The sequence below is a fragment of the Cimex lectularius genome, unplaced genomic scaffold (genome assembly GCF_000648675.2).
Source record: "Cimex lectularius strain Harlan isolate CLEC.00 unplaced genomic scaffold, Clec_2.1 scaffold223, whole genome shotgun sequence".
Classification (NCBI taxonomy): domain Eukaryota; kingdom Metazoa; phylum Arthropoda; class Insecta; order Hemiptera; family Cimicidae; genus Cimex; species Cimex lectularius.
This window is the reverse complement of record NW_019392771.1, coordinates 329,499-354,729: the sequence shown is the minus strand read 5'-3', so window position 1 is coordinate 354,729 and position 25,231 is coordinate 329,499. Positions and strand designations below refer to the sequence as shown.

Sequence of the window (25,231 nt, the reverse complement as noted above, 5' to 3'; positions counted from 1 at the left end):
CATAAAAAAATGAACTATATCGTAAATTTAGCTAAGGATATACTAGAGTTTATAGTGGATTTTTGACCTAATTTAAGTTACCAAATGTTTACCAAAGCAGTCAGCTAGGAGTGGTTTAGGAATTTACACTGTCCACACGAGACAACTCAGGACTTCGCTTAAACAAAGTCCCGCTCAATCGAAACTGTACAAAAAGTCAATTAATAATATGGTTAATCACTTAAGAGACAACGAGAAATATATATTTAGTTTGTTATATTTTGAGTTTGCTTAATTGGAAATTAATATACTTTAATGGGAATATATAAAGAAAAACAATGCAATAGCAGACCCTATCATTTAATTAAATATTAATTAAGTAAATTTTGAACTTTATAAAAGTGTATTTTTGCATTGGATTGGACTGAAGAACCATAATAAAACGATGTATAGTGAAACAGTATAATTATTTATTTAAAAAAATAAAACATAAGTTAATCTTTTTACAGTATGACGTTTTCGAAATATGAATTCAGTCTTAGTTACGAAAAACCTTGAAGTAGCGTTTATTTTTGCCCTTTTTACTATTTGATTATCGCTGAGCTGGAAATATAAAAATTTTAGGTCATGATCATAAAATTAAATTAGTTTTATTGTAAAAGGCATATGTTCTAGTATTTATTCTTAAATATGAAATGTCGATGATTCGAATATGTTTTATTTCAATAACTATTCAAAAATGTAGTTTTACTCAACTAGTCATTTCCGAGCGTTGTTTACGCATCATTACCTTATTCCCCTGTGTAGTGATAAGATATAAAGTCAATAATGAATTCAGATCGGAACGGACAAAAGTCTGCGTTTGTTTATTTCCTTAAGTCATTATTATTGAAACAAGGGTTTGCTTAAATGCGCTAAGAAGTGTGATTCATCGACCATTTGAATACGTTGTACTTTTTTTTTTACACTGTTTTTGTGCTATCCATTCACTACCCAACACGCTTGAAAGGAAGCAATAAATTCAGCCCCAAAGTAAACAAAAGTGTAACTAATAAATAATAAGCCTTTCGAAGGGAAATTCTGATGACTAAGGACGTGGCTGATTAAATTCTAGGAAATTGTACATCACCGTCTGTATAGTCGGTATGCTGTTTTTGGGATGTGTTTTTTCATTATTGCAGTCCAACCTTTGCTTTTGCCGTCAGGAAATAATATAATTAAGAAGCAACAGTAAAGAAAATATTAAAAGCTTATATTGAACAAACGCTAAATAAAATGTTTGTTTTAAACTTTTACATTTTTACTATCTGATGGACAGTAGCAAATACAAACGCCTAATCAAATAAACAACTAGGATAAAATAAGATATTGGTTCAAAATTTGAAAAGAGATACTTTCATTAAAGATAGGGTAGCAAAGAAACTGAAATGTTAAAATATTAAACTATTAGGTCGAACTACCCTCTATAGGGGTATACATGTATATATGTAATACATTATGTATTAAAAATCAAATGTATATCTGATTTGGTCATTACCGATCATCCTGGTCTGCCTATCCTCGCATTTCTATCATTCTGGCCATCTTCAGGGTTGTCTTGCTTCTCCCTGCTCATATCCCTGAGCAACCATATTACTCTTACATGTATGGTAGAGATTCACCTGTAAATAGGTCGTTCCCGAACATTCTGGTTCTGTCTGTTGGATTCATCATCCTGGGGACATGACTCTGCAGAGGTATTTGGCCTCACGGTGATTATATCCCTGACTAAAAGCTGAATGAAACGCGCTCTCTAAAAAATCGATGATAGACAGACCAGGAATATTTGAAAACGACCAAACTACATGTTCATGAAAGACCTGAAAAATCTCACAAGAAAAGGAATTGTTAAACGATTACGGGAAATAAATTTAAAAAATTTCCTCGCATTGGGCTTGCTTATATGGCTATACGAGCTATCATTCTCGTTTTAGCATTTCATAATCTTGAGTTGTCAGATTTATAAACAGGTGTAGTCAAGAAAAGCCTAAATCAACACAGAGTATGACGAAATGCAGAAAAGCAAGGATACAAGGACCAGAAACGGCTATGTTCTGGAAAACCTCACAACAATGTATCAAAATTTGGTAACAACACAACATAACTTACCAATGAAGACGGTCAAATGCAGACACAAACAGTACACCAGACTTTTCGAAAATTGCCAAGCTTAGGTTTATCACCCTGCACATTTGACGAAATTAACTCTTACCTGAATTATATATCAAAATTTGTCCAAGATGCTTTCGCTATGAGTTTCGTTTCTGCATTTCAATATTTTGAGTTAACAAGGTTATATACAGAAACGCGTCTGACAGACCAAAACAGCGGATAGACGAACCAGGATGGTCGGATAGTTGTACAGGTTCATTTTGTTGACCTAATACCTCTGTAAGAGTATTTTCGTCGTCAGGAATTAAGCAGGAAGAGACAATACAACAAATCCACTACTAAAGATTGCGACATGTCTAACTTGTTCGACAGTCCCCGAATAGCGAGGAAAGGCGGACCAGAAATGACCAAACTACCGGTTCATGTTCTGGAAAAGCTCACCACATCGTATCAATATTTAGTAATAACACAGGAACTTACGAATGAAGACTGCCAAAAGCAGACACAAACAGAACACTAGACTTTTGGCTATTGGCATGATTGCGACATGACTAAACTTGTTCGATAGACCCCGAATAGCGAGGATAAGCGGACCAGGATAACCAGAAACGACTAAAAATATTGGTTCATGTTCAGGAAAAATAAGCAGGGTGAGTCAAGACAGCCAAAAACATCACTGATATGTCAAAATTCCGAAACGCGTCTGACACTCCAGGATGTTTGGAAACCAACTTTGTAAGTTCACCACCCAGATTGTAATAAATTTACTGTTGCCTGAATTATATGTCAACATTTGTTCACGCTGTTTTAGGTTATTATTCTTTTGACATATTTCGCCATTTTGAGTAGTTAGGGTTATAAGCAGGGTGAGTCAAGACGGCCAAAATTAACAAGTGAAATATTCCGAAACGCTTCTGACACTCCAGGATGTTTGGAAAAGTTCACCACCCAGATTGTAATAAATTTACTGTTACCTGAATTATATGTCAACATTTGTTCACGCTGTTTTAGGTTATTATTCTTTTGACATATTTCGCCATTTTGAGTAGTTAGGGTTATAAGCTCAAGACGGCCAAAATTAACAAGTGAAATATTCCGAAACGCTTCTGACACTCCAGGATGTTGGAAAAGTTCACCACCCAGATTGGAATAAATTTACTGTTGCCTGCATTATATGGCAACATTTGTTCACGCTGTTTTAGGTTATCATTCTTTTGACACATTTCCTCATTTTGAGTAGTCAGGGTTATAAGCAGGGTGAGTCAAGACGGCCAAACTAACAATTGAAATATTCCGAAACGCTTCTGACACATCGAAATGTACGGAAACGAACAAACTATAAGTTTATATTCTGAAGATTTCGGGAAGAAATCTTAACTATTACTATTTGTTAAACCGTTTAAAAACTCAATTTTTCACTTGTCTAGTTTACTTAAACCTCCCATATTAAAGTTAACATATTCTTCTTATTCTTTTCAACCTAGTGTTTTTTCGACAATTAAATCACTTTGTATAATGCATTATATGGACTTTCCGCTCTTTTAAGTATTTAATTTGCGTAAACAATCGTTCCGCGTTTTATATTCAAAAGCCGAAGCCTAAATTTCCACCAGTTAAAACTTTATCATTCGATCTGAATGTGTATCAGCGTTCATTCGGTGATGTGCCGCCCTTGAACTTATCGTTTCCCCCGGAGGCTAATTGAATGAACTAGTCATCAAAATTAATATTTGTTGACGATTGTCAGTACAGCCGAATATGCCCCTCAACCCACCGATATGAAGCACTGACGGAGCGTGTTTTCTTTATTCCTCCCAGTTCAAAAGAGGCCATATCAAAATTTTGTACGGTTGGGAAAAAAAACACGGCTGACTTCCTCAATTTGTTTATTATGCGATGTTTGTTCGTGCCTCACCTCCCTCTCACTCTATCTATCTCTTTCTCTCGGTCATTTTCTGGTTCGTGAGAAGAAGCATTCACACCTCAAAAGGAAAAGTGAACCTCCGGCTATAGCCTTTTTCAGCAATCAGAATCGCTTGTAGTTATAAGTGCTTACAATTGAATAAACGCTTTCAAGGCGGTGGCCCAAGTTGCTAATTGCGCTTTTCGGTAATATTGTCATTGCCCCCCGCTCCATGGGAATTCTATAGTTTCAAGGTTTAATTTGGAAAATTCCAAGAGGTCTACCGATAATATTTCTATCAGAGTGCCCAGTAATAACATTCGGCACTGCTGAAATATCGCGTGGGCATAGGCGGCTGCCTTTTTTGCCCTTGGAACAACGTAACGTTTTTCCTGCCTGTTAATTAATACGACGAATCTAATTTGTCATAACTTTTTAGCCAGGCATTCGGCTTTTCAAAAGCCCTTTTCTATTATATACTGTCTTTTCCACCTCTTTCCCCTGGTTTTGATTGATTATGATAGTTACAGTTCGGTTGAAAATTGACCAGTTATTGACCTCATTCATATGATTTTCCAAACTCCATTTATTTAAATATTAATCAATAATTATATCTATGATTGACTTATAAGAACATAAAATACATAATTTATTGAATAAACTTTTGTTTTCCAGCACTAAGCGCTTAATTATAATTAAATTTTATGTGAACACCTAACACAATATCTGATAAGTTAAAAGTTTAAAACATGAATCAATAATTACTGTGATTATTACTAGATTGGAACAAAAGTATGTGAATTTTTCCTTTCGAAGCATAAGGCGCCAAATAGTTTTAATTAAATTTTTTACTTTTTGCACATATGGGTGAACTAGTTAACTTTCGTTATATGCTCTCAAAAAACCGGACTCACTTGTTTTTTATTTATTTTAAACTACATAGTTTTAGACTTTATATGTAGATGTATTAGTCGGGGGTGATATACTGTGCCCTTTAAGATCTGTTGTATCCAATCCATAGCAATAACTGAAGGGGCAAAGTTTTGGCTGTCAGTAATTTCAGAGCTAAAAAATCGTGATTTGCAGGATATCTTCATTGCCTGTGTGTAAGAAGCCATTTACCTTCAGACAAGAATAGAGCTTTGTATTGTCTATCAAGTGCGTCATTCGTCGAAAGTCCAGCAAAGCTGTTGCAGTAGATGATGGGGTTTGGTCTGCGAGTTGGCGAACTCATGTTGAACTGGCACACGGGCACTACCGGGTCTGTCTTCACTCAATGTGAATAACTCAAACAAAAACCCCGCGAGTTAAGACAGACCCGGTAGTGCCCGTGTGCCAGTTTTAACAAAAGCTGTTGCAGCTGACTTGCGTAGCATTTACAACGCAGCCACTGTCGATGCTGCTCAATTTGCTCTGGACACTTTTTCCGCCAAATGGAATGAGCCACTTAACATGAGATCTATTCATACAGAGCAAGTAGTGCTTTATGAGAGAATAGAAAGGTGGATTGAGGCGATATTTTCATCGCGACATCAAAAATGCCCTAATCGTTCAATTTTTAACCGTTTTAGGTATTTATTTCCAATACATCAAAGGCTTTTTCAGCGTGTCGAAACGGTGAATCAATCTGATTGTTTTTAAGACTTGGCAACTCAATATAAACAGGTTCAACCTTAAGCATATCAATCTGTTTGGTATCAATCCCCATGCGATTCAAACCGCTTAGCTCTTTAAGCTGCATAACCATTTTGTCATCTTACCTAAACGCCACCTTACAAAACGCCGGTGATTTCTAGTTCAATTTGAATTGAATTTGGTTAGTAGGCCCGGTGCCAGAGGTTGAATCTCTTTTAAGGTTGCAATGGACGACCCAAAACACTTTCTCCTGCTGGCAAGTGTATCACCACAGTTTGTTAGTAGGTGTGTTGGCGTTTTCTCTGCTTCTTTGCAGAATCTGCATTTGCCGTGTTCAGTTATGCCAATTTTCTTCAGATGCCCATTTAGTTTGCAGTGTCCTGTTAAGAATTCTTAAAATCGTTATATTAATTACAACACATTTATTTTAATGTAAACCACATTAAACGAGATCAGAAATTAACAGTTTAAAAAATAATTTAGGTAGTTTGAAAGAAAATTCACCTAGAAACCAGAAAATCATCTCCTCTGGCCTCTAGATGGGCTTTATCGCAGCATCGAGTAAGTAAGTTTTGTGACAAGAATGGATTGAAGATGTTCAACGCTATTTGGACGCATCTAACAATGAGAAACCCGTTTCTTTATCATGTGCCATATGACCTATAGGACTCCTGTCAGGAGAACATATGCTAGTCAATCCATTGTGGTAATCCCTCCAAGTAATGGGTGACAACTCGGGCTACATGCTGCATTAACACGAAGTCATCTTTAATAATTGGAGCACAGCTACCAGAAGTTGATCTGCTTCAACAACCCTAACACCGTCTAGAAGCGACAAGACACTATGGCCGGCCAACTAGCTCTTCTTTTCCCAAGACGAGGAACGTTTGCCGAAAAGGTCATGCGAGTTGTGGAATTTCGAATGATTCACTTTGAGTTGGTTCCAGAAGGTCAAATAAAAAATTCAGAGGTGTGTTCAGCTTCAGTTGAGAGTGTACGGTTCAGGCCAGAAAAGATGCCTAGCTTTGGTTAGCAGCAAAAATGTTCTGAAGATTGATTAGGCAAAATGGAACAACTGAAATCCGTCAGTCTTTCAGAAATATAAGCCTTAGCTCCTTGAGAGTAATAAAAAATACATTAATAAGAATATTACTGAGTGGACCCTTTGTAATTTCATTGAAAGGCAACCCATAAAGTCACCTTTCGAAATTCGTCATCAGTCTCTTACTCCATGGGCTGGCGGCGACTAATTAAGCAACATTGTTGGGCCTAATTTTTTTCCATGGAAACACGAATCTCGACTTACCTACTCTGGCCATATATCAGTAATGTAAGTATTCATATCTCATACTGCAAGGCATGAACGGTACAGGGCAGAAAATTAGAGATAGGTACAAAATGAAGTTTGGTTTAGCCTGGCGAACAGACCTGGTGTTTTATCTGGTTTTGATCGATTAAAAAAAAAGAGGCATACTCTACCATAAGCCCAAGCTATAAAAATTAATCTGTTAAAAAACATATAAGAAGTTTAATTGAAAATATTTCCTCAGTGATTTACTTAGTGTAAGAAATATTTTTATTTCTAACACTACATTGGTTCTGATTTTATTAGTGAGATAGCAATACAAAATACCACAAGCTTAGACCATTTGTTCAAATCCCGTTTTATTTTGAAGGAAAAAGTAGTGTACCACCAAAGTATAATAGAATTCATTGACAAGTAATTCTTAATAAATGTGTCAATAACAAATTACATTTAATTTATTCGAGCAATAAATAATAAGGCTTAATTACATTGTACATGTTGTTCAATTAATCTAAATTTCTCTGTTATTACAACTTCCAACGGTGGAAATATTAAAATATATCATTACAATGAGAATACATTACTTATCATGACTAATAAAGGATGAAATATATAAACCAAAGGCGTAATCAGTAAAAGTAATAATTAATACATAGCAAATATAATTTAATTGATGCAAAAAATCAATGAAAGCAAGATAAAAGATGTTTCATTGTATTGTAACAGATCAATATGAAATATGTTAAAAAATACTTGTACGAGCGCGTTCATCTCTGATTATGAAAATAATTATCATTCATGCACAAACGAAGAAGTAGGCGTAAGGGAAAATATAAATTTGTAGTTTTAGTTGGTCGGTTTATCCTCGCTAGTTCTGTCAGGTTCGTTCGGCATTGCGCCAATATTGCTAGGTTTTTTTTGCCTCACCCTGCATATATCCCTGACTGACGCTTTCGACAGACTAAATTAGCATACCGAATTACCTCAAACGTAGATCAATTAGGCAATGGGTTAAGAATATCGGTTCATTGGGATTGTACTGCAGGACTGGAGACATACAAAAAAGTTCATTAAAAGACCATCCCGTACATAGCAGAACTACGAAACCTAGAACTAGTACTAGAACGAAAGCAGGACTGCTGACTGGACATTGCAGATTCTGGAGGCACATGTATAGACATGTAGCACCAGAAACAAGCCTGTGAAGATGTTACAGGAAGAAAACATTGGCACATGTCCTCCTTCGATGCGAAGATTTATACAGGCTGAGTCTCCTACTCCTGGGAGAGTCGAATATTGGCGCCGACTTCTTTTAACCTTCACCTATCCTCGCTGGTTCTGTCAGGTTCGTTTTGGCCATGTGCCATCATTGGTCTTGTCGCACCCTGCTTATACCCCTGAATGACGCGCTGAAGTGCTAAATTATCGGGAATAAGTAGGCGAGGATGTTTGGAAGGACCAAACTTCAAGGATCATCACCGTAAAGACCTCAACAAGAAATCTCACGAAAATATAAATGATAGTTATCTGTGATAGTAATCTTGTTCATCTTATTTAATTATCGTCAATAATTTTAAAAAAAGGAGTCTTATCAATAAATAAAGTTTTTTTACTGGTGAAATCCTGCATTGACAATAGATTAGATTGTATTTTACCAGATAATCAAGCAATTCTGTGAGTTAGGAAATATACAAATAGTAAGAAACATAGAATGGAATGCGTTTTGTTTCTCAAAAGGATGAAGCACTATTGATTTTTGGGCATTTTCTCCCTCGACGGGCAAATTGAGCAAATTCGTCGTCCAACTAGGAATGCCCAGATTTTTAACAGGGCGACCCTCGCGTTCCTCAGTTATACGGTTTCTGGGCCTGTATCGATTCATTCGCAGTTATGTCATCCATTCATGCTTAAAGTACTGAAACAAATAAGTATAATAGTCAGATGAAAACATATATGCTATTATTTTGTGAGGTTCGCAATCGACATCCATCAATTTGATTGGTACTCAGTGAAAATTGCAATTCTAAATAGACCAACGTAATATTCTTTGGAAACGCCGATGATCAGTAATGATCACACTGAAGACGAAAGTTCTTAAACTTACAGCACGCCGGGCAAAACTAAAATAATAAAACCACGTATTAAATAATTTAATCCATCACTTTATTCCTTTTTAAAATTGCCGGTGATGATTATAGACCTTCTGTCATCAATATTTTTCTTATTTCTCAGATAAAAAATAATTCAAAAGACATTACTGGATAACAAAAACGCGCGCGAGAGAGAGACGTTGAAGATTTCATAAATATACGTTAAAATTGTAATGCTGTACTCTTTTGGTCTGTCAGGCGCTTTTCAGCACGCCATCTTCACTCACATCACTGTTAGGTCTGTATGTTATTTTCTCGGTTAAGTCCTTTTTTATATGTTTGTAAAATGTGAAAGAAGAACTTATTTACTGACTGGAACTAGCGTCGAATAAATTCTGACTTGTTTCCATAAAAGACATTCCTTCATATAGTAAAAATGTAATAAAAGGACACCACTGACAAAATAACACATAGACCAACACTGAATATGCATCTCAACAAAATAAATCAAAAAGAAAATAAATATAAACAGTAAATGATCAGCAGACAAGATGATCAAAGATCAATCATGCAAGTTCATCACTTTGCACACTTCACCAAAATTTCACACAATTGTACTGCTGATTAAATAAAATAAAATAAAATGACAATTGACATTATATGTAAGAACTTTTAGAAATATTTATTTTTTAGTTTATACCAGAGTGAAAGAATTAATAATTTTCTTTTTTCCAGGGTTCAAATCCTACTGTTCCTTGGGCAAATAACAACAATAATGAATCCAATGTGTCTTCGATAGTACAAAATCCTAGCGATGGAGGAGCATCTCCACCACCTAGCAAAAGGAGCCGGAGTTCAGAACTAGCCCAGAATTCTGTGATAGGTAATAGATTCTCTCCCTCTCCGGCATCCTCATTGAACACCAATAACCACCACCACCATTCAGAAGCGAGGGAGAGTCTTCTGTCTCAAGCGTTAGAGTCAACGCATAACAGTGTATCATCCAACAATCAGGTGATTACGACTAAAAAAAAATCATTGTTACTACTTCTTTTAAACATTTATATTGTAACATTTATTCTCTTCCAGCCTAAAGGGAACTCTGATTCGTCAGTTCATGCACAGTCGACAGGTGAAGAGAGCAACTCATCTGACACTGGCCTTTCAGAACGGGGAGCAGTGTCCGACAGAGGTCTCTCCATATCCACCATGAATGGACCACATTCCATGGCTGATCTCATTCAACCAAAAACTGAGCCATCAGAGTACGGCGACCACCACAATTCCCTCGTTATGGACCCAAACAGGACTCCAAACTTTTCGGCAGCATTGCTTGGACTCCAAGGTAGTTGTATTTTGACATATAACTTTCAAAAACTGATCACGTTGTGTAATGTTAATGTTATTGTTAATATTTCATTGATGTAAATATGTAAACAGCTTTTAACAATAATTAGTGAGTAAATAAAAAATATTAAAAAATTCTACATGTACAGTTGTAAAAATATTTACAAACGGGAGAATCTAAGAAAATGTTTGTTAATGGAAAATATTTTTTATTATGTTAAGAGAAAACACTATGAAGAGTAAAAATTTTCAGCTTCATATCAAATTAAATTTGTACAAATTGCTTGCTTTGTTGCATGTTTTTATTTTTATTTTTTTACTATTCTTATTTATGTGTCTTCATTTTTGATATAGTACAAATATAATTTATTAGAAATATATTTGTCCCTTTCGCTCCATTTGTTTATAATCAATTGTGTCTATTGTTTGGGAACAGGACTCCCTGGGTTACTACCTGGTCCGTCTGGGATGCACAACAGTGGACCAGATAACAGTTTCGGTATGTTGTTTCTTATATTTTATATATTATTATTTATTAACTTTTTTTTCATTTAACAAATTATTTTATTAGGTTTGACAAATGCTTTTTTTTAAATAAACAGAACATTTTATGTTGGTTTCTGAGATTGAACACAAGCATTATTATTAAGCTGTGATTAATTCTGATTCTAACCTTTTCTCCTCTCATTTTCATGAAATGTTGCATTTTGTGTTCAGGTCCATAAAGGCATTATGAGTTACTATAATAACTGTTGTTTGGCTTAATAATTCAAATATACAAAATATAAATGTAAATGTTAAATTCAACATCAGGGGCTATTAATATTACAAAAAGAAAAAATAATAAAAGGTTTAAATAAATAAGAAAAGAGCAATTACAATAGTGTCACTAGGACTTGATTTAACCAACTCTTATCTAACTAAATTCTTTTAAAATGTACCTAATATAACAATATTTCTAGTTATTTTATATATAATTGCTCTTTTCGTAATATAGAAAACAAAACAAAAGGTGTGTGTTTAGTAAAATAGCAGGGCGGTGGGGATTGCAGGGTTGGAAGACGTATTTGACCGCCCTCCCACCAAGCCCGTCTGCCCAGAGTGCGGCAAAGTGTACAGCAACAACAGCAATTTGAAGCAGCATATAGCCAACGTACACTCAGCTACTGGGAGGTGGGAGACATGCTACGTTTGTTCCAAGACCTTCAAGACTCGACAGTATCTTCAAGTTCATCTATTGGCCACGCACGGAATAAGACAACGAAAAACATACAACTCAATTTATCCAATGCAACCTTAATAATGACATTATTCAAAAACAAAATACTATTAATGATGCTTTATTCTTTTCTTTTGTAAATGCGATATTAGTGCATCTAAGGGTTGGTGGGTCTAAAAGGTATTTGGTGTGGTGTGGTTCAGTATTTGGCATATAGGCAGCATGGACAAGCTTGATAACACAATGGTGTATGTGCGTTCTCTAGAAACATTTTACTGGAAATTACTTGCCATTTGACACAGACTTTCATTTCATCTCCCTCTGTCCCTTGGAACTCAGAAAGATTAAATTTTACACATATATTTCACACAGTTTTTGTTTTATTTTAACGATGGTGTTTCCAAAGTTGAAGGCTTAATTATTTTTCTTTCCTGAAAACAGGTTTAATTCTCACTTTCCAGCATAATCCCATAATTTGACATGTTATATTCAGTCTTTTTACTAAACTTGCAGAATTTTACCGCTTAATTTACTCAGCATTAGAATCTGCAGACATTACTTCATGATTAAAATATTAATTTATTCCATTTTATTTTGGTCAACAATAATGATAAAAAGATTTGCTATATAACTGCCATGAGCTCAGCACAGGATGTAGAAAATTTAATTTAATAAGTATGAACCATCAGGGGATTTTAAAGACATATTCTTTGTCAGTAGTGTAAAGAACCTGTTTTTCAAGTTTAATCTTACAAATGCAGGGATATCGCTGTTTAAAAACATTCAATTAGTAATGAATTATCATAGTTGAATTTCATTTTCATTTAACAAGTTCTACCCACCAGAATTTTTTTTTTAATAATAAATATATGTGTCCTGTAAGTCGGTTGGATTACAAACATATGTAAATGTTTTATTAAATTGAAAAATTTCCTGCTTAATCTAAAATTCATGAGAGCTGATTAGATTTTCTTCAATTTTATCGATATCTCTTCACCGATATTTTTTCTCACCTAATCTAGCATCATTTTAAAAATACACCATCATTGTCAAAATTTTCTCAGGATTTCTTTCCTTTAAAAAAAAGGTAAACATTCCTAAAGTATTCCAGTTGGTATTTGTTCTTTTATTATATATATGCCATCCTGTTTTATTTATTTTCCATATTTTATACAGAATTAGAAGGGAATATAATTTTGACTTGTTATAAAAAAAAGGGCTCGATAATGAATATTTTTTATGTTTTGGTAATAGTATTTGTATGTAGCCCCTGATGAAGAGGCCTCAAAATAAAACACTAAAAATAAATAATTTTAAGATATAAATGCATAAAGGACTTGTGCAAAATTAGGCATTTCATTTTTGTTGACCAAATTTTTTTTTCTTGCTTGTTTATTCTGTTTGCTTTTTAATTTATTTTGGCTATAAAATGCAATAATTATCATAAATTTTTATAAAAAGTTTTTCTTAAAAAAAGTTCCTAATCTCATACTTTTCTCCAATACTTCTATCGCCTCTCCTTCCTTTTTATTCTTTTTTTAATTTTAACATGCATGTTTTAACAACTCTTTATGTGTGACTTATCGAAACGGGTCGGGTTCCAGATGAGCAAGAATACAGTTGCCCATTGTGTGAAGACACTTTCCCAGACCTGCTAACAATACGAAATCACATCGACCAGCATTACCCTCGTGATTCCCCTACATGCCCCGTGCCTTCGTGTGCAAGGCTCTTCTCCCATCCAAATTCTGTCAGAAATCACATGAGGGAAAAACATTCCAAAATATGGGTGAAGATGAAGAGCCTTAAATGGACCCACATAACACCCTATGTTTAGAACATGCTTGTGATCTACATAGAAAACGGGCTAGTGAAAAGTTTCTTTTATTTTTTTAACACAAAGTGCTTATTTTTGTAGATTATATTACAGACACTCAATTATATTGTGGTGCAATTGTAAAGCAGTAACAAATTTAAACCTTTTATATTACAATTTAACAACTTTGTTACTCCTAGATTGCAATACCTGCAAAAACAATATATACAATGTTATCAAATAACCTGAAATACTTTATAATGTAGCATTCTAGTCACATTCAGCACAAAACTTGATACCTCTAGTGATTTGTGTATTATTGATTAAAATACTATATTTACTATACCTCTGTTCTATAGTTAATTTTGTTGTTGATCAAAATGTGTACATATTATTATATTATTTTTCTAAAAGTTAGCCTATGAGAAGACATTACTATTTCATAAATTAAATATTATTAGCTTAACCAAACTGTTACAGTGTAGAAGTTATACGCTGACCCTAAAAGTTGCTAAATAATTGCTATGGCTTTTTAAAAAATATTTCTTGATTTATTTAACATTTTTATTTTTCATGTCTTCTTTGTTTTCATCAACTTCTATTAAATTCACTAATTTAGTGGTCCACTTGACCAATTAATATATTACAATTAATTAAGGTTTTTAGTTGAGATAAGAAAGTCAATGGCACGAGCGGGATTCGAACCCACGATCTTCAGCTTGATACGCCGCTGCTCTACCACTTGAGCAGCGGCGTATCAATCCGAAGATCGTGGGTCCGAATTCCGCTTGTGCCATTGATTTTTTTATCTCAACTAAAAACCTTAATTAATTGTGACTTCTATTAAGTTGTTTTCAGATTATCGCTCAAAATAGTTACAAATACAGTGGAGTCCTGCTAGTCCGAACTGATTGGGAATGAGCACTGTTTGGATTAACAATTCAGAAACATGTAAAACAGGTCTGGTAGAAATACCATAACAAGTGGTATACTTTGAAAAATAGGCTGGAAGTTTTGAAAAAGAAGGACAAGGGTGATTGAGTAGTTAAGTAGTTTTGGGTCATTTTGGTCTGCCTATCCTTGCATTTTTGTTTTTAGCGGGTGCATTTTGACTTCTTGCCGTCTTTAGTTTGGTTAAGGCAACAAGTCGAAATACGTCTGAAAGACAGAAACAATAATGATGGGCAGATCTAAAAGTTCAGAAAGAATGAAATCATAGAACTTTTGGATGAAATTTCGCAAAATATCGGCAGAAGAGTTTGCAATTGACAAAGCAAAAATAGTTACTATACATACTATACAAAAAAAAAGTATATTTTCAAACATTTTTTTAATCCACCTACCAAAACATGTTCAGATTAGACAGGTATTCAGGTTAATGGGACTCCACTGTATTCTGCAATTTTTTTTAAATTAATTTTTTTTTTTTTTATATATATATAGTGCAACAAAAATTTTCAGTAATTCAACTTATAATGTGAAAATTGCTTCAACTTTAAGAAAGATGCTTGATTAATGAAAATGTTATTACATAAATAAAAATTTACATTTTATTATATACTTTGAGCTTTTAGACTGGATATAAATTGTTACTACATATTCAACTCACAAATACAAGTATGTGATTCTAATATTTATTATATTAACTGTTATATTTGTCTCTTATTGTGAAACTAAGGTACTAATTATTTTTAAAAAATTACATCACTTGCTTGAAGAGGCTTCAAATTTCTTTACTTTTTCCAGCTGGATTTTTCAATTTCTAAGACTAACTGAAAATACGTTTTCAATAATGTATTTATAGAATTAAATTGATTTTTCTCTACGTGTACAAAGTTTTGCTTGTACAGTAATTCGATGAAAATTGTATCCTCGTTAGTTGTTATAGATAAATTTACAATATTATATATACATATAGATTAATTTGTCTAGATTGTATAAAAAATAATAATAGACAATTAGAATGTGAAGCTTGTGAATTATTTCAATGTCTGTTCGACACTAAACAAAACGATTTTCCTTTTGTACCTAACGCAGAACATGTTTTTCATTCCTTATAACTAGAAATATTTAAATTATCAAAAAATCTATTTTATTAGTAATTTATAAAAACAGACATTAGCTTAGCTTTTAAGCGGTAAAGTTTAACACATGCTATCTGCAAGAAAAATATTGTGAATTTTTTGCAGCCAACCAATGAAAATATCATATGAATATGACAAATCTTAAGACTGATTATTTTACAATTTGTAATCTATAATACAAATAAATGTAAACATTTCATTAGATGTCATTACAAAGATTAGAATAAATAATAAAGACGTTTAAAAGAAAAACTTTTGATTCATTTTTTTTTTCGTTGTGTGTGTACGCTACAGAAATTGTACTGATCATATTATATATTGAATCTATGGTTGAACTAAATTATTTTTGCTGTTGTTATAGTATATTATAAGTATTAACTGAAATGTTATTTATAAAACTTTTTACATTTTTTCAATAGTTCGTAAGTGACAATAATAAATACAAATATTATTGGATTGAAACAAGATATTAAATAATAGCCCATATGTCAAAAGCCTGATTATTCAAATTAAATTATCTAATTTGAAACAAACTTTTTGATTTTTGGTGTCATATTCGATCTATTTTCAATACTGGGATTTGTTTTATTTTTATTTTATTTTGTTACCTCCTATATGTTGAACATTTCACTTAAATATTTTAATAATTTAATGGGAAAACAAGTTTCAATAGTTTTATTTTACAAATTATTTTGTACACCCTGTTTTCAATCAAATAACTGATTTTTCTTCTAACTTTTAACATTTTCATTAAATAACAACTTAACACAAACTCTTAGTAGGCTGAAACTCACCTAATAGATTGACTAACTGTTCTTTTGTTTAAAATTAACCTGAATAAAAAGTCTAATTAGTTGGCCAAAGTTGCAAAAATTCGAGAACCCCTTATAATTTCCCTCACCCCATTACACAATAGGAGAAAAGAAAAGACGATTCAGTTGAAGATTATTTCCTATTTTTAGTGTCAAGGCGTGGATTGGATATGATGAGGGTGCGTGCCACTGACCCTAGACCTTGCCCAAAATGTGGTAAAATATACAGGTCGGCACACACCCTGAGGACGCATTTAGAGGACAAGCACACCGTCTGTCCTGGGTACAGGTGCGTCCTATGTGGCACGGTAGCCAAGTCAAGGAATTCACTGCATTCGCACATGAGCAGGCAGCACAGGGGGATCAGCACCAAGGACCTACCGGTACTCCCGATGCCTTCACCTTTCGACCCAGAACTTGCCTCAAGATTGCTTGCAAAAGCTGGTGTTAAGGTATTCATTTATAATTTTTTTATGTAAAACTTTTTAAACACTTGAGAAGTACCTGCTTAAAAATAAAACTATAATTTAAGTTTATTGATACACAAGAGTTGGGTTTCTGTACAATATTCACACTTTTGCGAGAAAAATTTGCATGCTTATTTCAAATTCTTCAGTTTTACATTAGAGAAAATTTTTAATATTAAATAGTGAAGTATGACAAATTTAGAGAAAGTACAACATTGTTATTGTTTTGTAACATAAATTTAAAATTATTCATCTAAAGAAAGATTCCATTATTCCATATTTGTTCATCACAGTTTGTTGAACTGGAATGGGAAGGAACATTAAAAATAATATTGTTGATATTTTTGTAGGTATCTGCTGCTGAACTAAGGGCAAGGGCGTCACCGACAGGGCCTCCTAGAAGACCAGAAGTGAGACTTGAACTGAAGTCTTCTGACGATCCTGAGGATTTGACAGTTCACAATAATCATTCGACACCCGCCTCGAGGTTCTGCAGTGTCGATATAAGGCCCCTGTCACCACCGATCAGACATCCCATGTCTTCACCACCCCCGCCCCAGATGCCGCCACACCACAACAACAAGGATCCTCGGGGTCCTTCGACAGGTTCTGCAATCCTAGACACATATCTGCAATTCATAGCAGAAAATTCTGCAGGTTTGCACCTGTCGGCAGAGCAGGCGGCTAAGATGGCAGCCAAGGTCTCCGAGGAGCAAAGAAGGATGGCATTGATGGATGACAGAGGGGTCGAAGAATCTTCTGAGCCAGAGGATGATTTCAGTGAGGAAGAACATGAACCTGAACCGATTAAAGCCGAGTAGCCTTGTTTTTAGCATTCCGCTTACATATAGATACACATAAGTGTTAACAAGATGTTAAGCTTCATAAAAGGGCCACAACTATTGGCCACAAAATGTGTTGTTTAAAACAGGAAGCATCGTGTCAGAATCTTCCCCAAAACTCCCAGTAGTGCCATTAATTGTTATGTAGTTATAAAAAGTTCATAGTCTACCTCAGGCAAGTAAAACATTTGCAATAAACGGGTTAATATTTAGTATAAGGTTAATTATAAAATGTTTGGATATAGTTATTAACTACCTCAGTTTTATGTCAGTCTGTGAAATCTACATTTGATTCTTGTTAGTCATTGTTTCGTAAACAAATTTTTATTTTCTTATTAAATTAGGAAGTTGAATTATTCCAATCAAACTACCTCAGGCAAATTGCTATAAAGCTTTATGACAATGCTTACATATTTTGCTCTCTACCTCTGGACACACAAATAAAGTTCACAAAACATTTTCCCACGATGTTGTCCCAGAAGACAATCTCAGGTGATTGATTGTATAATGTTTTTAAATTTATTTTTGTTTATTAGATAATTAGGAAATGAAAGTACAAATATATTCACTGTTATATCGACATAATAAATATGTATATGCATATATATTTATCACTAATACAAAGGATTTTTTTTTTAAATCTACCTCTTTTGTCAGGAAGTGGTTTACAAGAATAGAGCAATATTATTTTAAGATGTAAAATAGAAGTTTCTTTAAAAATTCTGTGACCCCCAGCACAGTCACTTAAAACCGGGGAGTTAAAGAGATGAAATGTGAAGAACCACATTTCAGTTATGTTAAATAGGAAATTAATAACATCAGTTTTAGTTTTTCACTAGATTAAATAAAGATTTTAACAAAAGTACTTATATTTACTAGTTAAAGAAATTAAGAAGAGTATAGCAGAACTGATATATTTGTTGTTATAATTCAATTTAAAAAATATAATCGCTATATCTTATATTGAAAAAAAATTATAATGGAAGTAACTTTGATACAAAATTTGATAATTTAGTCTTTTTTTCATATGTAAAGAAGCAAAAGAAAAACTCGTCCAGACGTGCATCAAATTAAAATTGCTATTTTTAGTAACTAGAAAGGGAAACCTAAACTTCTGAGTAAGCGTTAGGCTTCCAAAATCCTGCCCAGATATAATACACTGTACCTAACAGTCTTACATTTAACCTTAAAGTGCATTTATGTACAATTGGAATACAGGTAGTAGATTTAGTGCACATTTTTATAGTCATATATTTTTGTTTTTAAGAGGAAAATGTAAACTACTTTCCCGTCGTTTACCTAAAGTACAAAAATAAACTCTAATAAGCAATTTCTTTTTATATTCAGTAAAAATCTCCAACCATAGGTACATATACATATTTTTATAGTTTGCACTCCGGTAAAATTTTTAAGCCAGTCGCTAAAACCGATTAATTAAAAAAAAAAAAAAAATAAGACTGATTCAATTTTAGCCTTAAAATCGGTTTTGCCTGACTGACTGGTAGTTTTGATAATTTTTACAGAGATAAAAAAGAATAAATAAATAAATAAAACAATGTTTCCTAGACAGGGAATTAGTGTTCTCAAGACTGATTGTGCACTGTTGGTTTAAGTGATTAAGTTTGGCATAATCCCATTTGTCACTAACAATACAATATTTTGTGTGAAAAATATTAATTATCTGGAATCGTTATTATTATTGTTTGTTATATAAATTAAAAACACAAACCGTGTTATAAACAAATACGTGGCATACCGTACAGTTGTGAAAAGAATTATAGTGTAAGCTTAGTTGATAAAAAAAAAATAACTTTATTAAAAAAAAATTGACAAAAATAGTAGTTTTTGCTCTGATAAAACACCGATAGTTTAAAAAAATTACAATTCGTGACTGCAAAAAGAACATAAAAGTGTGTTTTAGATAGTTTTGTAGATGTTTTAGTGTACAGAAATGTAAATAATTATTGGTGCTTGCTTAAAATGTGCGTATGTCTGGAGTGTACATAAACTTATATAAATATATATAGACTATGTACGAATGTTTCATGAAAAATATTTTATAGCTCTAATTAAAATAAAAGTGTTTAATTCACCACAAACAATTAATTGTTTAAAATTAATTTGATCAAATCAAAAACAAATTATATTTTAAAAAACGTGAAAGGAAAGGAGTAAATTTTATTGATTACTTAATTTAATGTAAGTTTTTTAACTTAATATTGTACTGATTAATGTTTACATTGAGTCCAATTGTGGTGTGTATATGTATAAATATATACACACACAAAAGTTATTGTTTGTTATTTTAAAATTAAAACCTGTTTAATGTTAAACGAAGTCGCTCTGGAAGTAAAATATAAATGATTTAGTGAAATGTAAAATCTTCCAGTTGTCTCAACACGTTCCATCAAGCTAGAAAACCCATTATTTGATTAATGCCCTGGACTATATTGTTTGAAATTCTAAAATTTAAATCTATGTGAATATACTAAATTTCTTAAAGAAATAAAGTATAAATCAAAAAGTTGTTTCATTTATGTACAAACCATACTTCCGAGTGACTTGTATTATTATTATCGTTATATGTGAATGAGCTTATTATAATGAAGCAAAAATTTGCTCTGTGCCATATTTGCAATGATTACTTTACATGCCATAATGTATTGTCTTTAGGAAATATTTTCTTTCATCAATAGAAAATAAATGTGCTAATGAGCATCTAATGACTATGCTGTTTTGTAAAATGTGGTTCCTATCTATAGTGTCGATCCTCAACAGGACATAATCGATTAAGTCTTTTCTTCCCCCTCCCATTAATTTTCAAATGAAATAGTAAAATAGTTGTGATATCTAGAAGAAATTATTTAATATAAAACTTCAAATTTTATTAATAATCATTGTTGAGGGACTTGGTGCCTTTTTTGGTTGAGCACGTGTCAAAATAGTTAAGAAACGGTAGTTTCTGTATACAGTTCCTATATGAACCCTAGCGGCAGCAGTGTTGAATGTAGTTAATACAATATTAAAAAAAAGAAAAGAAATTATAGTGAACTATTTAAATAAATGCACTTGTTTCTTGTGTTTATTCTTTACTTGGATGTAACAATTGGAATTTATATTATTGCTGTTCGTTTAAACGAATTTATAGACAACTTTCGATTGTTATATTCAATAAAGAATATGAAATAGATGTGATTAGATTTATAGATTATAGAATGAGTTGATGTTTAACTGTAGATCAATTAATTACTGAATAACAGAAATTGTTTTAATGTTACATTAATTTTTTTTCATGTAATAAACAATCAAACCGAGAGATCAAACTGTTTATTAAATTGTACATTACGTTGTGTTTAATGCGGGTCGTGTATTATAAATTACGTTTTATTGTTAGCTGCAACAGCTTTTTATAAATATATTTAAACATATATTTCTGATATTGAGACTTTAGTTTTTCATTGGTGTTTTGAATTTTTCATTGTAAGTTTCTGTGGATTGACCATTAAATAAATGTTATAACATGTTATGGGAATATAGTAAATTTGAAATCCTAAAATTCATCAATTATTATTTTATTGTAATAAGCCATAATCCATGTTTGATCATTTACTTAATATTTGTAAATGTTTACTCTTTTGGCAGAAGTTTTATTGAATCCTCATTACTTTTCATTATCACGGTGAGCCAGCTACGATAAACCACAGGAGCACTATAAAGTGTGGACAATGGAACCCACTAACTAATGTTATTTCAAGCAAATGTCGACTTATCAACATGGAGCCAGGCTTCGCTAAAAAAAGGAGGTGTTCTCAAGCAGAGCAATTTTCTTTACCTACTTTTTATATTTCAGCATATTTTTTAATTCTTACATCAGTGGGGAGGAGGAAGGCTAGATGCCCCTCATAAAAATAGAGTATTCACCATCAAGGCTATTGGGTCTAAAACTAGATAGTTTTAACGAGGAATACTATTTGACCAGTAGTAATACGAGAAATACTATTTGGCCAGTAGTAATACAAGGAATACTATTTGACCAGTAGTAATACGAGGAATACTATTTGACCAGAAGTAATACGAGGAATACTATTTGACCAGAAGTAATACGCGGAATACTATTTGACCAGAAGTAATACGAGGAATACTATATGACCAGAAGTAATACGAGGAATACTATTTGGCCAGTATTAATACGAGGAATACTATTTGACCAGAAGTAATATGAGGAATACTATTTGGCCAGTATTAATACGAGGAATACTATTTGACCAGAAGTAATATGAGGAATACTATTTGGCCAGGAGTAATACGAGGAATACTATTTTACCAGTAGTAATACGAGGAATACTATTTGACCAGCAGTAATAAGAGGAATACTATTTGACCAGAAGTAATACGCGGAATACTATTTGACCAGAAGTAATACGTGGAATACTATTTGACCAGAAGTAATACGAGGAATACTATTTGGCCAGTATTAATACGAGGAATACTATTTGTCCAGTAGTAATACGAAGAATACTATCTGACCAGAAGTAATACGTGGAATACTATTTGACCAGAAGTAGTACGAAGAATACTATCTGACCAGTAGTAATACGAGGAATACTATTTGACCAGAAGTAATACGAGGAATACTATGTGACCAGTAGTAATACGAGGAATACTATTTGACCAGCAGTAATACGAGGAATACTATTTGACCAGTAGTAATACAGGGAATACTATTTGACCAGAAGTAATATGCGGAATACTATTTGTCCTGTAGTAATACGAAGAATACTATCTGACCAGAAGTAATACGCGGAATACTATTTGACCAGAAGTAGTACGAAGAATACTATCTGACCAGTAGTAATACGAGGAATACTATGTGACCAGCAGTAATATGAGGAATACTATTTGACCAGTAGTAATACAGGGAATACTATTTGACCAGAAGTAACGCGGAATACTATTTGACCAGTAGTAATACAGGGAATACTATTTGACCAGAAGTAATACGCGGAATACTATTTGACCAGTAGTAATAAACCTTTACATATGAGTTTAACTTCTGTTCCTCCTTCCTATATTTTTTTCATTAGGGCATTTTTGAGGGAAAAAACCATGTCCCATAAATTTTTATTTTTTGTCTAGTTTCTCATGAAATAAAAAAGTTTTGATTTAACTTTCCAGGACAGTGAGATTCAAACAATGCAAACAATTTTTAATTTGGATCAACCATTCTCAAGTTGTTCACAAAAGAACTTATTTATAAACCCATGTTTATTGGTCTAATTGACCATTTTAATTATTTCAATTAATTATTCTTTTTATGTAAAGTCTTGGTTGAGATGAAAAAATTAGTGCCACAAGCAGTGGTTAGACCAGCCAGATATCGAGCCAAAGGTCGTGGGTTCGAATCCCGCTTGAGGCACAAACTTTTTCATCTCAATCAAGATCTACATAACAGAATAAGTAATTAAATAATTAAAATGGTCAATTAGACCACTAAACACAAATGGATTAACATATAATAAGTAAAGAAGTATTACTTCACTAACGGCTTCCTGTGGCCACTTCATAAGTCGCTGAGAATTGAATCCTGTTTACAGGATATTTGAAAATATGGCAAAAAGGAGGAAAATTTCAAAGGTTGTAGGTTGAAATGGGGAGTTGGTGTCCGAGCAGATAATAGTCACGATAGCTCAAGTGGTTAGAGCAGCGGCATATTGAGCCTAAGGTCATGGGTTTGAATCCTACTCGTGACACCAACTTTTTCCTTACAAGGAGACCTTACATTAAAAGAATAATTAATTGATATTATTATTTTTTTTTTTTACAAAATCACTTCTACAACCAAGAACCAATTTAATTATTTATCATTTTAATTTCAACTAAATTAATTGTTTCACATATGTTAAAACTTCACAAAATTTCCTTAAATAACATCGATGTACAGGACGCTATGGATGTTAATTTATTCATTACAGCAGAATTCAGCCCCAACAGTTTAAATAAAAATTGTTTTGTTGATTCTTCATGCTTATGAACAATCCCCAAAATTGATTGTAATGTTATACTTTTAATCCAATATTAACACTTATGTTAAAAACCATGACACAAGTTCAAGCTTAGTTGTAACTAACCAAGTTTAGTTTTTACATTGTTCGATTTACTATCCATAATGTGAAAATGTCTCATACATTACATGTACACTGACGAGTATCTTGCCATTTGAAATAGTTAGCTGTTTAAATTTTTATATAAGGGACAGGCATAAGTTAAACTCATCCTGTCTACTACTCTGAAGGTCAATGGAGTATTTGATAACAACATATTGACACCCTTGTACTACATACACATTCGCGCTAATGAATACATTCTCATGAAACAGTTAACCCAAAATACATCTATCACCAAACTTTTTATATATGCCATAAGATTAACTGCAATAAAAACTCTTATTTTCCAAAAAATCCCATTTCCTAAAATAACTGGAATAGGAGAAGTAAACGTTAAAAACAAGAAATAACCTATAAGACCCCCTTCCCAGCCGTACATTAGAAAATCTACACATTAATGTAATTTTAAAGTTATAAACATGTTATGGTTTTTAAAATAATTGTTTACTTACGATAGAATTCTGAAGAAACGGTAGATTCAAAGGATCAATTTAAGTGACAGAAATACATTCAAGTGCTGACAAATGATCAACACACCTGATGTTAATATGAATATAGACTTGATCACAAAGAGAAAAATATTGATGACCTCCACAAAAAATATACACCTTGCTCTCCATGGGAATCTGTACATCTCACACAGAAGCCACAAGAAAAAATTAGAAAAATAAATTTATTTTAATCATCCTATTTGTCTAGTGTATAAAATACTATAATTAATTAACGTTTTTAGTTGAGATAAAAAAGTCAATGGCACGAGCGGGATTCGAACCCACGATCTTCGGCTTGATACGCCGCTGCTTTACCACTTGAGCTAACGTGACCTTGATCCACTCGGACACCAACTTCCCATCTCAACCGCACCTTTTGAATTTTCCCTCCTTTTTGCCATTTTTCAAATGTCGTGTAATTGGATTGGATTCTCAACGACAAATGAAATGGCCACGGAGAGCTTTAGTGAATTATACTTCATTTTTAAATCATTAAATTCACTAATTTTGTGGTCCGCTTGACCAATTAATATATTATAATTAGTTAAGGTTTTTAGTTGAGATAAAAAAGTCAATGGCACGAGCGGGATTCGAACCCACGATCTTCGGCTTGATATGCCGCTGCTTTACCACTTGAGCTATCGTGACCTTGATCCACTCGGACACCAACTTCCCATCTCAATCGAATTGAGTATAAAATAGTGTTAGAAACAAATATTTAGAAAGGCAAATGTGCCTTTAAAAAGTACCAATTAGTACACTCATATAATCTCACTTTGCAATGGCACCCTATTAGTCAAAAACCAAATTATTTTCTAGAAATATGTCAATCAAATACCTTTTTTTTAATTAATACTTTCATTACGGACATCATTCCATAACGAGTCTTCCCCCATGCAACATATTTATGAAATTGAAACAACAG

The 25,231-nt window shown here is 32.9% G+C and overlaps 1 protein-coding gene across 3 annotated transcripts in view; it reads left to right on the top strand.

The window, feature by feature from the left end:
* The window catches only part of LOC106666765 (protein abrupt-like), a 33,563-nt gene extending 14,241 nt beyond the window's left edge, over window positions 1–19,322 (top strand). For 2 of the 3 annotated variants that reach the window (XM_014394186.2, XM_014394185.2), the window contains exons 4-8: window positions 9,800–10,078; window positions 10,154–10,412; window positions 10,848–10,910; window positions 16,493–16,794; window positions 17,160–19,322. In XM_014394186.2, the coding sequence (XP_014249672.1) occupies window positions 9,800–10,078; window positions 10,154–10,412; window positions 10,848–10,910; window positions 16,493–16,794; window positions 17,160–17,630 (1,374 nt within the window). In that variant the 3' untranslated portion in view covers window positions 17,631–19,322. The remainder of the gene's footprint in view (window positions 1–9,799; window positions 10,079–10,153; window positions 10,413–10,847; window positions 10,911–16,492; window positions 16,795–17,159) is intronic. The other variant, XM_014394187.2, reaches the window with a different exon arrangement.
* The last annotated feature ends 5,909 nt before the right edge of the window (window positions 19,323–25,231 follow it).